The 16,268-nt window shown below is 46.0% G+C and overlaps 2 protein-coding genes across 3 annotated transcripts; one reads left to right on the top strand and one right to left on the bottom strand.

The window, feature by feature from the left end:
- Positions 1-275: 275 nt before the first annotated feature.
- Positions 276-5,165, bottom strand: LOC129380141 (uncharacterized). The gene is made up of 2 exons (XM_055066168.2): positions 4,502-5,165; positions 276-2,661 (listed from the first exon to the last, which is right to left on the bottom strand). Exons 1-2 carry the CDS (start codon positions 4,784-4,786, stop codon positions 2,431-2,433), a joined length of 516 nt encoding a protein of 171 aa, XP_054922143.1. The 5' UTR covers positions 4,787-5,165; the 3' UTR covers positions 276-2,430.
- Positions 2,657-15,305, top strand: LOC126522085 (uncharacterized). 2 transcript variants are annotated; one of them, XM_055066167.1, is made up of 4 exons: positions 2,657-3,678; positions 11,460-11,707; positions 12,969-13,152; positions 15,096-15,305. In XM_055066167.1, the coding sequence occupies exons 1-4, from the start codon at positions 3,476-3,478 to the stop codon at positions 15,199-15,201; spliced, it is 741 nt and encodes a 246-aa protein (XP_054922142.1). In that variant the 5' UTR covers positions 2,657-3,475; the 3' UTR covers positions 15,202-15,305. The 2 variants fall into 2 exon arrangements, with proteins under 2 accessions (XP_054922142.1, XP_050026826.1); XM_050170869.3 differs by lacking the exon at positions 2,657-3,678 and having other exon boundaries at positions 5,710-11,707.
- The last annotated feature ends 963 nt before the right edge of the window (positions 15,306-16,268 follow it).

Below are 16,268 nucleotides of genomic sequence, written 5' to 3'. Positions count from 1 at the left end.
ACCCTGCCTTTCCCACCCCGTTTACCTCTGTCTCTCTTGGCGGGGAAAACTGAATATTATTCACAGGTCGATGCGATTCCGCATCTCACTATCGTGAATAGCTTTCCAAGGATCTCTCTGGGGCCCGTGCTAAACGAGAAATGTTTTGCAGGTGTGTGCTATTTAGAGGCCTGCAAAAAAGAAAGCAAAAAAAGAAAACGGTGCTCGTGACCCGCAGACTTATTTCTGCGTGAATTTTCCAAGGTATTATACAGAGAATTTGTGACCACGAAGTCTTATCATACATTCTCCACACTTTATTATTCAACGTTTTTTTTGTCACCCGGCTTGGAGCCAGGGCCGCACACAAGTGGCAGTCAGACGCGAACAGCGGTAACGAGAGCTGCCAAACCTTGCCAAGTGCACCTCATTACGTAGCCAACGAGCTGCTGTGTTGCGCCTTACGGTCGTTCACTCACGCCTTTGAGTCAGTTGCTGGAGCGGCGGCCCAACCGCCTGGTGCACAATCACTCTGCCGCAGAGGGCCCTTCCTTCATCTGGCTTTCGAGCAGCCTGCCTCTGCGGTCCTCGTTGCGCACCTGCTCCTTCAGCAACTTTACCTCCATGCTTAGCACGGTGGAAAGCTGCTTATAAACAGCTACTCGGAGCTTCTGCTCGGCGCATGCGCACGAGGTGGACATCATTTCCAGCGCTTGCACGGATTTCGCGGGACTCCCGATGGTCTGACCACCGCATCTCAAGCGCGAACGCAAATGCCCCTCGACCTCGTTGTATTCGTCGTCACCTCTTCTCGGGCGTCGATCGTCTTCGTCCGATGCGTCATCGTCGCTGTCATCGTGAAATGACTCCACCATGTCGGCTTCCTCGACACACGCGGCTGCTGCACGAGGTTTCTCTGGTCCGCTGGTCTGTTTCTGACTGCCGAACAGGTTCCGGACATGTTGTGATGGGCCTACGTCCGCCTCTGCTACTCCAGCTACTTCTGCATCCGATTTAGTGGCACTCACATTAACGGCTGCCGATGATGCTCGAGGGCGAGGCGAATACTCTTCACACAATATAACATCGGGGGTATACAATGACAAATATTCTGCATGGTCGACTGCATTGTCGCTGTGCTGCTCCCGTTGGTGTTCACTAGCCTCTGTGCTGTTACCTTTCACACCCTGGCTTAGATCTGCAGGTGTGGGAGGACTCGAGAGAGGTTTGTCGTGCGGCGGTCTGCAAAAGAGAGATATTTTACCCCTCGCGTTCGAGTGGCATGGAACCCTCAACAATTCGGTGGCGCTCACGACATCTGACAGGCCATTACAGAGAAGAATGCGAAACACGAAATCTTTGAAGTGATTCGTTTACTGCTCACAACTGTTGCGTACGTATAACTTAATTGCGCCTTGCTGCTAGCATCGTTTTGTAACCAAATGTTATATAGGTCACACCTTGCTTTGTTTCTGGCTACTCAGTCTGTTTTAAACGGTCAACCTGTGTACCGTCTATCCTGCGTGTCCATACTCCTCAGCGCACCATAATAGCTAGTCGTACGAATATATAAACATTATACTGCGTTTCGTACACATACACGGCGCTTTCTTAATTTAAACCCTCACAATAAGTGCAAGTACAGGATTCCATATTGCCACATGCATAGTCAAGAATACTGCGTCACTCTAACGGGCGGCTTTTACTAGAATGCATCATTACATTTAGTGCTTACCATTTCATCGCAGTGATAGCAGCTTTCTCTCAGAATGCTCCCAAGTTTACGTCTCGCTTCAGAAGCCATTGCATTTTACCTTTCGATACGGATGCACCCGAGATGACACCGGCAATCATTATAAAACCTGTTTGAATGCTGAAGCAGTCCCACTGCGGTGGATAAACGAAAGACACTGGTGTAAATACAATTTCTTTTCGCTTGGTGCTGTAACATTTCGATTGTTCAGGTCACGCACATTGGAGATATCCATCAAACTGGCTTTTGGATCCCATACGCAACACTAAATCATTCTTTGACTGCCATGGTGATGCGTTATATGAGAATCGTAGGGGAAACGCATCACGGAATATGTTATCCGGGCCCGTGCACGCCTGAAGAAGTTTGAGGTAACAGTACAACTGCTGATGTCAGCTGCACTTGTAAGCGAGCGATCGAGAGATTAATTGTTGCTGCTACAAAGGTGGAAACTTGTCGAAAAACTTCTCACAAGCTTGCCTATTGCTTAAAAGCCTTTCGATGGCTTGCTCCCTTTTTTTTCTTTTTTCTTTACCTCATGCATCGCGTACTCGCTGACTAGGTTCCTCCACCTCTGCTCCCTTCTGGAAGTGTTTTGCATCAGCGGTTATACAACTTACTCGTTCTTGTTTATATGAGACCAACGAGCTGTGCTCTTATCGTGTGTGTGCACAAACTTCCATCATTCAGGCAAATTCCTAGCGTCTCTCAACGTTTTTCCTTATCCAGAGGACAGGAGCAACGCACCTGGCTTGCTCTTCCCGGGCAGGTGACTGGCACGTGTGTGTCGTTGGCCCGTGCAGCAGCTGCTCGCCGTCGAGGCTGGTGCGGCACCGTCCGGAGCACTTGACGTACCGGCAGCGCCAGCACTTGATGTCTCCGACAGTCTTCTCCAGCACGTAGAGGAATTCGCCGACCTTTTTCATTACCTGCACGGACACGCGATCTTGAGCGCCACTTATGCATCGAGCGCAGAAAGGCACGCACATATAAGCACAGACACACCACCACCACCACCACCACCACCACCACCACCACCACCACCACCACCACCACCACCACCACCAACAACAACAACAACAACAACAACAACAACAACAACAACGATCGTCCATTAAGAGGAAGCGTTAGCTCGGGCCCAACTCCAGCGCGACCGATTCAAACATATGTAAAACGCAAGAACGTTTTTATGAGATAACCCCTGGACCGATTTTAACGAAAGTTGTTGCATTTGAAAGAGAAAGGTTAAATTCTAGTGACTGTTTGAAGCGAAATTTCGAGTGAAGGCCTGAATTTGGTTGAAAACATTTTCAAGAATTCTAAAATGTGAGAAATATAGTAGCACGAAGTTTACAAATTAATAGCCCTGTATCAATAACAGAGATCACGGTTCTTGAAATGGCATCCATTAGATCTCGCAAAGCGGGCAAATTCTATATATCAATTTATACCTTACGTGAAATTGTTACGTTGTGTTCAGGGGTTCTGCAAAAGTTGTATTTCCATATTTGTGATATTTTCTAGATTCATGTGTAACATATCAATTTTGTCCGCTTTAGATGTACTATCACATGCAATACGCAAAATTGTCATATCGTTTTGCCTTGCTGAGTTACAGAGTTGTAAACTTCATAGTTTCGTTTTCACAAAATTTTAGATATTCGTCAATTTTTATTAAAAAGTTAACGGCCTAAATAATATATTCCAAAGCAGCAGTCAGTAGATTTTAGGTTTTTCTTTTAAATGCAACAAACCTCGCCAGATTTACTGCAGGGGTTGCCGAGAAAAAGGAATTCTCCTTTTACGTGTATGCAGATAGGAGCACCCGAACTAAAGCTTTCTCTTAAAGAGTCATCGGGTGAACGAAAGCAAACGCGCAACAACCAAAAAAGACAAGACCGGCAGTCATGTGACCAACGGCGACTTCAACGTGACACACGTGAGATGTGAGTTTTGTTATCCTAAAGTGAGTCTCACGAGGACAAGCAATAAACCTAAAAATTATTAGCAGTCGTTCAAACAGACTGGTAACGATAAGCATAGGCTGAGTTTCGTGCAATTTGCCACTGTTTGCTGAAGAAGGTTATCTTTCTTTATAGTTATTTGTGGTTCACTTGTACTGCATGGCACATTCGCAACATTGAGCGCTTTATCTTTACAACTGATCAGTCTTATCATGTACTACCTAGAGCGCTAAATAAGTATCAACACTTGCTATGATGAGTGTCGCCTAGTATAGATTGGGTAGTATAACAGCAGTGTAGGTATTCTGAGAAATTGTTTTCGCTTCTCTGTGGCATTCTTTTAAAAATTCAATGGTAGAAATCTAACGCGAAATGTTGAACATGCAGCAAAAAATTTGCTTCTTGAAGCTTAGTACAAGTAACTAACGCTTTTGTTCGAATGAAGAACGACGAAGTTTTTGCTAATTCTTCCAGCTGAAACGCTGTACTTGTGGCGAACACGGACGATAGAGCCGCGCGTAAATATAGTATTCTTAGTATGCTAGTATCAAATCCACATATTCTTTTCCGCAATGAGAAACACTGACGTCAGACATAAATGCTGCAGTCTCATACATAGTTTCGTTTTGTCGTAGAGGTAGATTAAAGTTTAGCAATTTAAAATAAAAGAAATATTCGCGCTTTGATCGCGTCGTCCTAGAACACGACATGTTTTTGCGCAATGGCCAAAAATTATACAGCATTCAGAGTTATTTGGCTTTAACGTGTTAGTTTATATGGATCGATCTTCCACCTGCGCACTTACCTCACTTCTGAAAGATTTATCGGAGTGCCTCCTTTCTTCGGCAGCTCGGTGTTCGTCCTCATCGTGTTCCTTGAAGCTGTACAGCACGTGCTTCTCACCGAACTTGTCGGTCATGAGTCGCGACGAGCAGCTAGACACAGAACAGCGCCACCGATAACGCGTGGAGTCCACAGCCATAAGCCGGAACCGTCGGCCGCGGTAGATGGCTTTCGGCCTGATGCGGTCGCCCTGCACGACTTCGACGTGGTCGACGCCTTTGCTGGAAGCCATGGAGCCGGGTGTCATTCCTTGTTCCGTCGTCGGTTCAGGGGAACAGAATGAGGCGCCGATTAACGTTGGCTACGCCTCGGGCGAGACACCGTGTCGACTAACGAAACGCGATCGTCGGTTGCGAGTACGCACGTGATGTCCGCCCTTCGCATGTCGCTACGTAATGTACGCATGGAGGAAAGAGTGTTTCCGTTCCTCCACGATAGTCTGTGAACGCAACTTCCACTTTTCGCGGCTCTTCGCGTCTGCCACGACGGCGCGACAGCGCTGCGAGTGGTGTCACCAAACGCGAAGGTCGCGTGTGTCGTCTGCTACGCTTCAGCAGCAGGCGCACAGACGGCAAGAACACCTATTCGTTTCCGCTTGCGAAACTTCGCTGCTGCTCAGGGGTCAGGGTCAGGGTTGTCAGGGGTCATGAGTTTTAAGAAGTTCAATTCAAATTGCAATGGGGTGGGCAACGTGGAAAACCATTATATATATATATATATCTTGTTCAGCGAACGCACGCTTGAGAGAGCAGCACGATACCACTGCGCAGCGCTCCGTCACATGGCTTTTTTCATAATGCATATAACTTAATTATTTAGTGAGTTATGGGGAAAACGAAAGATTGCCCGAGTTTCTATAGGCTATTGTGAATAGTATGCCTTTGGTTCAATACGCGTCCGACGCACCTTCGTTTTGAAATTCATTGCGCAATTTTGTGGGACACCCTATATATATAGGGTGTATATATAATGATGTCCTATATATATATATATATATATATATATATATATATATATATATATATATATATATATATATATATATATATATATATATATATTGTAATAAACACAGACTCCATTTTGTTCTCTCTCACTTCTTTATTCCCTTCTCTCCCCCTGCCACTTGTCTTGTTTCAACTTCGGCTATTTGCAGGCCGTCACAGGAGTGCTTTGTTCACCCCAGCATTGTTTGCATCCCTCGTGGGATGATGCTCTAATATATTCCCAATAGCAGCGGATTCCATGGTGTCATTGGGACCAATGTACCACATGGTCTTTAAGTCTCCTTGTTGACTTGCCGTCTTGACCACACGAAATGGTCCTTCATATAGGCCGCGTTCAGGCTTGGACCTCTTTTTACCAGCACGAAGTCATCGGCGTGGAGTGTTGGTATTTTGCCCCTCATCGAAATTTCTCTTGATTCTTTCACGATACCTTGATCTACTATCTTCGGTTCTTGCTGCTGCTGTGAGCTTTATGTTCTTGTCAATGCCGAGGCTTATGTCCGTAGGCAGATAAGGTGGTCTCCCAGTTGCAGCGAATAGAGGAAAAGCATCCCAGGCCAGTTGTATACAAGCGGTTGTGGTGAGTTACTGCCGCTTCCAGACAACACTTGCAACCACCATGGAATGCTAGATACACGCTAATGTATTGATTGATGTCCCTGATAGCCCTTTCAGCTAGACCATTTGCTGCGGGATGCTATGGCGTTGTGAACCGTAACTTTATGTTACGCTTTTCAGCCGATTCCTGTAGCCGACGACTTCGGAAAGCAGGTCGATTGTTGGAGACAATTACTTTTACATTGGCAAACATTTTCGTGTTCAAAAAGGAAATTACGCTTTTAGCATCGTCTTCACCAGGTCTTGCTGCAATTATCCTGGTGCACTCACAATACACAATAAGAAGGCTTGTGTCTTCTTAACTCCTTCAGACTTTTTTCGTAGTTCCTCAAAGTCTGGATGAATAACCTCAAATGGCGTGTTGTCCATTTGGCATGTTGTCCAAATGGTGTGGAGGTCCATTGTCGTAGACAATTACTTTTACATTGTCAGCAGTCACAGAAGGAGACCGTCACAGACCTACCGTCACAGAAGAAGGCCGTGCAAACACTATTGCGCGTTTTGCGATCTACCGGCCTTTGTAAAGGTCTTTAACTGGAACGCCTCTTGTGTGTGTGTGCCTCCGTGGGTGCGCGTTTCTTTTTAAAAGTTTTCTCTCTGTCCTCTTTGTAACCCTTATCTCCCATCGCCAGTGCAAGTCTGGATGACTAACCTCAGATGGCTTGTTAGAATATTGTGGTATAATCATTTTTTGCGTCAGCTGTTTAAATTTTACGTTGTTAATTTTGCAGTTATGACATGATGATACATAGTCTTTTGTTTCTTGCTTCATGCGAGGCCATGAGAACCCTTTCGTCAATTTCATGTAGGTTGTCCAAAAGCCATCATGGCCTCCTGATTCGGGGCTGTCATGATACAGGTCCAATATTTTTGGTACCAAGGAAGTAGGAACGTCAACTCGTCCATTTTTAGCAAGTTGCAAAACCTCGGTTCGTTCCCATATCCTTGCAACATTTGCCTCTTCATGATTGTCCGGAAGCATAATGGCTAATCGCGACACTGCATCCGCGTCCTTAATAGCTTTAACTTTGCACCTTGCAAATATGGAAGGAAGTAGCGGATGGCTTTTAAAACGGCGAGAGCTTCTCTTTTTGTCGTGGTATAGTTCAATTCAGTTTTGTTAAATGTGTTGCTGTACTATCATACTACACGAGGCTATGGTGGTCGTGATGAGTCTCTCTGATACAAGACTGATCCCGTGTCATAGTGGGACGCATCGGTATTCACTTCGAAGGGCACCGAAAAGTCTGATGAGTACAACACAGGTTCACAAGAAATCATTCGGACGAATTCTCAGTAGGCGTCATCGCATTCGTCTGTCCAACAAAAGGGAACATCCTTCTGACTCAGTATTTTCAGACAGCGACTTTTGAGAGCATAATCTTACATGAATGCTCTGAAATGGCCCGCCAAGCCTAGAAACACGCGGAGTGAGTGTACATCGTATGACAATACTAGTTTTGCTATGCGAGCTACCGATTCTTCTTTCGTACTCTTCGTTGTTCCGTCCAGAACTCTGCCACGAAATGTCACCTTAGTTTTGAAGAACTCACTCTTCTTGAAATTAACTTTCAGTTTATAATAGATAACGCAGACAGAAATATGACCCAGCTGTTCTTCATGAAACTTTTCACTTTTAGAGTATATGACGATGTCGTTCACGTAGACATTGCAGAAGCGTCCAATGCAGCAATTCGAAACTGTGTTCAACATCTTCTTTAAACCAACTAGGTGAGTTTATCCATCCCAAGGAAGGCAGTTATGTTCGTATATGCCAAATGAAGTCATACGGTGCATTCCTTGGTGATCTTCTCGCAGTGGCACCTGCCAGAAGCCCTTGCACAAGTCTATGCGAGAAAAGCAGGTACAGCCTTCGGTTTCATCGATGATGGCGTCAACCATTGGCATTGGAAAAGGAATCAACAGGGTTTGGTTATTTACTACTCTGGAATCCGTCCATAGCCGCCAGCTGCTGTCTTGCCTTGGAGCGATGGTGTTAGGCTGCTGAGCACGAGGTCGCGGGATCGAATCCCGGCCACGGCGGCCGCATTTCGATGGGGGCGAAATGCGAAAACACCCGTGTACTTAGATTTAGGTGCACGTTAAAAAACCCCAGGTGGTGAAAATTTCCGGAGTCCTCCACTACGGCGTGCCTCATAATCAGAAAGTGGTTTTGGCACGTAAAGCCCCATAATTTTTTGCCTTGGAGCAATGGTGATAGGTGGAACAAAGGGAGACACCGACGGGCGAATTACGTTAGCATCTAAAATCTTTTGTAGCTCTTTTAGCCACGCCTTCCTTTCTCTCCTCAAGCTCTATGGATTTTTTCTCACAACTGTTCTGTCGGACAGGTGAAATCGAACTTGAAGTTTGTTGTCGCTGGATATCCTCCCAAGCATACCAGTTCGGGGTAGAGTTGAGGAATTACACTGTCTTTCTTCAGCATCCGTGGGTGGTCTTCTTTTATAAATACACGAGCGCCTATGATCGTCATGACGTGGTGTGATTTCATTATCAATTACAACGGTTTCCAGTATCACTTCGCGAAGCACACAGACGCCGCCGTTCGTCATCATGTGGTTTGCTTAAATTATCCTTCACAAACAGCTTCCTCTGTTACGTATTTACTGCACAAAGTAGGTCGAATGCAAATATAGGTCGACCCACATACTGAACTCGTCGAGAAATAAAAATTTACAGGGCCTCTTATGTTATCCCTAAGATGACTTGAAGGTGAAAGCCCAAATGCCGATGTATTAAATACGGATACATGGCGTGCTTAATTTGCTTAGTGTACCTCGCTCAGTCATCCCTCTTAATTCCAAAAATCCAGGGTTCGACTCCCACCCAAGGTCGCGAGTTCGAGTGCTTTAAATAACTCGATCTTAATTATGCCTTAACTCCACCTTAGCACTAAAAGTCGTGGGTTCGTAGCCTTTTTGTACCTTTCATGTCGTCGACGCGTTTTCGGTCAACGTCGATTGACTGATCAGACATATAAGGCTTCCACCTATATGTCGTACAATTCTAATATAGGTCAGCCCATATACATCTTAGGAAAAAAAAAGACTTTGAACACGACTCACCTTCATTTACTGTAAGCTCGGCTACTAAGTCAAGATAGTCGATGCCCCAAGCTGCATCCTCGTCGGAACTGCCCAAACAAGTCGTCTTCATCGGATGTTTCGCAGGTGTCCTTGGCACCCAAAGCGACGTCGTCTCCTTTGCCGTCGAGTTACGTTGGATAGGCAGGCATTTTATAAAGCCAGTCTGAAGATAATCCAGAATGTTTCTACGGTGGGCGCGACGGAGCAACTGTGTATTATATCGGTAGTTTTGCTAGCCTTGTTCACGAATATTGGTCGAGATTCTTTGGTCACGAGTATAAGTCGATAGCTCATTTTTGGGGAGCATTTAAAAAAAGAAAGAAATATGCAAATCGAAGGTCCACGTTGGAACCGATGCGAAGCGAAGCTTAAGTAAAGCGGTGAATAAATGCTTTACAACTAACAGCGACCCGTATGATTTGGTGATGAGAGGTGTATGCAAAGAAAAGTAGGGCACGGATCAAGCAACTTTCGGAGATTCCGAACCCATTGTCGATGATTGGCCAAGGGAAGGGCACACACAGTGGAACATACCGAATGGCTAAATAAAAGAAAGCAAAGTAAGTCAAAGAATCTGTGAAGTTCACCATTCTGTTGACCGGTCGGTATGCTTTAGACGTGCCTGGGAGCCTATATTTAATGTCCAGGTTATAAAGTTATTTTTTGTTATTCAGAACAGGGAGATGCATATATCTGACCTACCGTGGTGGATTAGCGGCTTTGGTTCTGCGCTGCTAAGCACGAGGTCGAGGGGTGAAATCCTGGCCGCGGCGGCCGAATTCCGATTGCGGTGAAAGGCAAAACCGCCAGTGTCCCGAGCATTGGGGGAATGTTAAGGATGCCCTGGTGGTCAAAATTATTCCGTAGGCCTCCACTACGGCGTGCCTCATAATCACATCGTGGTTTTGGAACGTAAAACGCCAGACTTCAATTGAAGATGTACATGTTTTGTCAGAATACAAGAATGCAAAAAAATCAATAAAACAATTAAGTATTTCCAAGCGACGACAAACAACATTATCTTAGTTCTGTCCAGCTACATGACATTTGTGTATCTTTAAATCTTGGTGCATGATGATTGGGACATCCTGTATATATATCCACAAATGTATTCGTCGAGATAGCCGCCGCACCACAGCCTGGCTGCCACGCCTAAGCCGGAAATACAGGCAAGCTTTGCTTTAGAAGACGTTCGACCTAAATTCGAATAAATACGTAATTTGTTGATTGCATAAGTCCTACTGCTCGTCATGCTTCCACTGCTAATAACAACGGCTTTCATTATTAGAAAGGGAGCAAAAAGAAGAGGTCGTCAGGCCAGATCTGCGGCGACAAAGGTACCAGCGCGTATGGCAAGTCAGTTCCGCGGAAGCCCGCAAGGTTCGTGAAAAAGAAAATTGTCATCCCCCCGGCTGTGGCAAAAAGATAGAAAGAACACCCGTGCGGGTTTCTCGGAAGGAAAGCTTCGCAGTTGAATAAAAATTCGTCCTGGTCCGCGCGGGCATCGAACACGGGGCGAATGCCTTTCCGAGCAGCCGCTTTACCATCTGAGCTAACCAGGAATCGACGTCACGCTGCAATCTGCTTGCCTCCTGGACTAACCATAGGGGGCAAGGAGATTGCAGCGCGAGGGCGAATTAATCGACAACTCTAAGCACCTGCAGAGGCACTGAATATTGCAAATCAGTTCTGCGGAAACCCGTAAGGTGGAGGAAGGCTCACTCCATCTGAAGCCGTCAGGGAAAATGCTTTTAATCTGTTCTACGCGTGCGCCACAACCCGCGATGGATGAACCGGTCAGGAAGCGGATGGAGGAAGAAGTTGACGAAGCCTCTGCAAACTTCTAGAAATTCCGCTTGCTAAATTGGGGTTAATCTTATCGTCAGCAATAATACCATCTTTCGGTGCGTCATCTACAGGCTTCAGCCACAGGGACGTGTTTGATGCCATTTGCGCTTACATATACAATCAACTAAACGGATAACTTATTGAATGTTCTTTGTTCTTTTGTTTGTTTTTGTAAGTGTTTTTGGTTTTTCTTGTTTCAATCGCGTATGTAACATTTCAGAACATTAAGTAAAAGTTTCAGCACACAATTCTTGGCCAATCCCCCAGTGTGGGTGTGAGCCATAATATGAGGCCATCAGCATCATCGTCGTCGTCGTCATCATCACCACTGCAAACGCAGTATGGCCGCCGCTGCTGTTGTGCAAGCTCCTCCCGTGCGCCCGGCGCTTCCCGCCGGACCACGACGTACCAAGTCGCCGCCGAAGCCACCGCTCAAGCCACCCTCCAAACCAACGGCCAAGTCGCCAGCGAGGCAGCCGCCGCCCGTGGTGACTCAGCAACCCGCCGCTGTAACGCTGCCACCTCCGGTACCCGGTCAGCCAGACGTCAAGAAGCCGGATGCTGTTCCACGGGTGCCCCAGCGCGAAGGTTTGGATACACTGATTCCTCTTGAGACTTCCAAACACTCCATGGGCCAACAGCAAAAGCTGCGGCAGTTTCAACATGAGTAACATCGAAGGGATGTAATCTGAGCCTGCGTTGTTTTGGGGACGTATATACAATGATTCATTTGGGAAATAATGGGGTATATAGTGAAAATACAGGTAGAAGGAGCGAAGGAGCGGGGGGCAGAAGAAGTATGACGCTTGTAACTGTGTCCTTGGCGAGAGCACACCACGGGATCTCCTTGTTACGCGATCTATTCCTGTAGGCTGCAGTTGGTGAGGCATATGCCGAAATTGGCGAGAATTTGTCTTCTACGTTTGTCAATTCTTCTCTCGTACTGCGAATTCTAAGAAACGCACGAGAACACTCGGTATATCTATCTCATCGTGAGCTAACCACGGACGACTATACCGAAATTCCCAAGGACCTGAGCCTAGCATTACTAAACTGTAGGCTTTAGACCCATGATGCATATTTATTCCTTTATGACTTGGATCATTGCCCGCTGCCTCTAAGTTTCAGTGAAATCGTTCCCTGCAACGTCCGTCGCAACGACTATGCTCAATCTTATGATCTACTTGCACTGCAGCTAAAACTATCGAGCTTGGTAACTGAATCGTGGGACGTAACGTCCCGAAACACCATGGTGGGTTATGAGGAACGCGTTAATGGAGGGCTCAGGATTAATTTTGTACAACCTGTGGTCTTTAACGTACCACAAATACACGATACACGAGCGTTCTTGCATTCCGCCACCATCGGAATGTACCCTCTGTGACCGGCTTAGAACCCGCCACCTGGTGCTCAGCAGCGCAACGTCTCAGCCTCGACACCACGGGCTTGGTAATGCGCCGCCATAGTCTGCATCGTTATGCAGTTTTGTGGTTCGGTATCAGTTATATTGCAGACGTAGTTTTAAATCCCGTCAACCGCTACATAACTTTTTGTAGCGTCATAGCTCCCGTTTTTTAGCTCACGTGCCGGGTACACGTCATCCAAATCGTTCCTCAGGAATATGGCCGATTGTCAACTACGTTTACTATCCCTGGTGATCTCCCCCCCCCCTTCCCCCCCACGCGGTGGTCCAAGGTTCGGGACCGTGTCAGAGTAGGATTTTTTTGTTTTCCAGCGTGCGGGTGACACCGAGCGCGTATCTGCGTTCCAAGAGAACAGATAACGTGTAGTGAACAGGGAATCCGTTGTAAATGTTTAACTGAAGTTTCGTAGGCCCGCGCCCCCACAGTGCCGGAAGGGGTGCACCTCACGGCTCGGCCGAGCATGACGCCAGAGAAGCTGCCGGACTTTGGCGACGTACCGGTGGTGCTCACGTGTCCGCAGTGCTTCCGCCGGGTCACGACCAGGGTTGAGCTAGAGAACGGACGCTTCGCGAAGTGCATGGCCTGCTGTACCTGTGCCTCCGTTGTGTGGTGAGCGAGAGTGCTACAGAAACGGGATCGAAAACGCGAGAATGTTTTTTGTTCTTTCTTCTTCTTCTTTTTTGGTAAGCTTTCCGAAGAATTCCCTGGCAAACAAACGGCATCCTTGATGGTCCATCGCTTTTGGAGAGATTGTGCACGTGTAGCATCTTGTATGAAGTGTTTGTTGACTGTGAGCACCTGGATAATGCGAAAAAAGTAGGTAAAGGCAAAAACAAATTCTAGCTACTCAGCAATGCAGAGAAAACAACGACCAAGTGTTCACGCGACGTACATGTAACGCTATTAGACTGCAAATTTTCAGAAGTTCCGCGGATGATTAAACTGATAAAACTGATATATCGGGTGTTCCTTGCGAAGCGTGTAAGAAATATATAAAAAAAAATCACGTGTGACAGAAGCACAATTGTAATCCTTGAGACGTATTGCTCAAATAGGTGGACACTATTTCAGCGAGAAATTGAAATGCATAATCGACTAAATAAAAAAAAAATACTAATTCGATTTTTAGTAATTACCTTACGGCACGTATTGTAATATAAAGGTTGTGACTAGGGAAATCGCAAGGCAGATTCAAACCAATTCTCAGGATGGCATCAGTTTCGAGATATTAATTCTCGAACTTAGGGGAGGAATACAGTGGCTGTTCAGTCACTTTGGTGCTTCGATGCGTAAAACGGTGTTTTGTTTAAAAAAATGTACTTGGAACGACAGTGCGTTTTTACTGCAAGTTTGACGGCGCATATCTCGGAAAGATGTCATCAACAACATTCTTTTCTTCAAGTGGACATTCCTTGCAGGCTCACCGGCTGCATTTTGTAAATTGCAATATGTGTCGTGAAGTAATTCGTTCAAAACATAATAGTGAATGTATTATTAATTAACCGGTTATGCATTTCTATTTCTCGCACAAGTAACGCCCACCTCTTCGAGTAGACCATCTCAAGAACTTTAATTATGCTATCTGCCACAGGCGATTTTAAAAGTTACTTAGTCTACGCAGATACACCAAATAGCGGACACCGATTCCTCGCCTATCGTATCGCGGAGCCAGAAAAAGGAATCTTAGAGTAGCAAAGTAAATTACAAAGTAGCAGTCACTGCAAAGACTGGACTGATAGCGCCGTATGGTGGTATCAAATGTCTCTGTAATCATTCGATAAACGCAGTAGAATTGCAAGCGTTGCAAAGCGTGCCGTAGGTTGAGGTTCTAGTTAGAGTTCTTGCGCCTGAAGTTGACGAAGCCTCCAAGATCTTCTCCCACATTCTCCTAAAGGCAGGTTACACGCGAGACCAAGCTTTCGGCCGAGCAGAAACAGCTAAGAAAGCCCGTATACGCCATCTTTCAAACCGCACTCCGCAACATTAACTGCGGTATAAGCGAATGCGGGTCTTGTGCATGACAGGCAATGAATGAATGAATGAATGAATTGTGAGGGCTTTCTGGGTATCTGACTGTGGATAGCTGACTGGGTGGGATGGGATGGGCGGGTTTGGTTTTGCCCAGCTAAACTGATTACGGCTGAAAGCTACGCTAGTCGGTGGTATTCATCAACGCGCAAATGATGAAGGAGACGAAGACTAACTGACGTATGCAGTTTGCGTGAGTGACTAAAATAAAAGAACGAGTGAATGAAATAGTTCGATTGATTGACTGGTCGGTCGGTCGGTCGGTCGATCGGGTCGGGTCGGGTCGGGTCGGGTCGGGTTGGTTGGTTGAGTGTAATTGGACCGAGCAAGCGAACAAAAGTTTATTGTTTTCCTTTCTTTTTTTGTGGGGCCCGAATAGAGCACTGCGTGACAAGATGAATGCCTTGCGCAACAACATTAGCTCCCTTTTCTCTGCTGTTGAATCATGATTGAATGAAAGAAGGAACAAGTGTTTGAATTTCGCATTACGGCATGCGCGGTGCTTTCCTCTCTGCTGGCGACAGCTGCTGCTGCTTCTGGGTGCCCCTGTACGCGGACTACTTCAAGGACCTGTACCACGTGTGCCCGCAGTGCCACGGCATCCTGTACGAGAGGAAGCAGATGGGCTGAAGGCGCAAGGAAGGTCCTGCGAGGACTGCCACTTTATTCGACAGCTGTCTTCCCGTTTCTTTTACAAGCTTACGTCGTTTGGAAAACAGGCACATATACGCTGACCTCTCGTGTTATCCCTCGTTATGTTAGCAGCCAAATAGGCTTAGCCAAACTAACTTAAAACAGCGAACGTAGTTCGAAAGGTAGTCTATGGAAGCGTAGACAGTGCAGCAGGAAATGCGGATTCTTGTTGGGGCGTCAAGAAACGGCAAGCTGCACGAGCTGTAGCTTCAAACAGTTTAAACATTATCGAACGCTATGGGCGATAAGCGTCTCAGTGAATCATTACGCACCCACAAACGATTCGGCAATAACTCTTAGGTCTGAAATAAACGTACTGCACATAGTTTTGAATTATGTTAGAGATTATTGTCGAGACACTTTCGGCATTATTTTCGGGATTACGGTGAAGTACGAGTCCCAAGACTGGAGTACACGAGGAAACGTCATTTCGAGCACTATTTGAATTTAGAGACATCCTCTGCATACGTTCAGAACTCTTTTGACGAGACGACATGCCTGTTGTTGACCTGTGCTGGATATCCCACCGTGCTGAAACGCGGTTCGAATGAACCGCGCATTTAGGTCGACCGAGGTACCTCTAGATGGCCCTAGTAGACGCTGCGTAGAAATGCCGACAATTCAGGAAAATTGGGCGCGGAATTTATGGGCGCGTTTATTGCGTAAGCGATGCATCTGCCCGAGCCTCACTGATGCTCACTATTTGACGTATGTACTTCGTCACAAAACATGAAAGTACCGTTTTCTTTGCTCGTTTCTCGTAATTTTTTGCACACATTACTGTGGCATGGCTTATTTTTAACCTAATGCGCGTTATATGTAGTGAAATCAATCAATCAATCAATCAATCAATCAATCAATCAATCAATCAATCAATCAATCAATCAATCAATCAATCAATCAATCAATCAATCAATCAATCAATCAATCAATCAATCAATCAATCAATCAATCAATCAATCAATCAATCAGCTATAGCTTGTTTATGCTTAATTTGTAGCAAG

Source organism: Dermacentor andersoni, chromosome 6 (assembly GCF_023375885.2).
Source record: "Dermacentor andersoni chromosome 6, qqDerAnde1_hic_scaffold, whole genome shotgun sequence".
Lineage (NCBI taxonomy): Eukaryota > Metazoa > Arthropoda > Arachnida > Ixodida > Ixodidae > Dermacentor > Dermacentor andersoni.
This window is presented reverse-complemented; position numbering and strand designations above follow the sequence as displayed.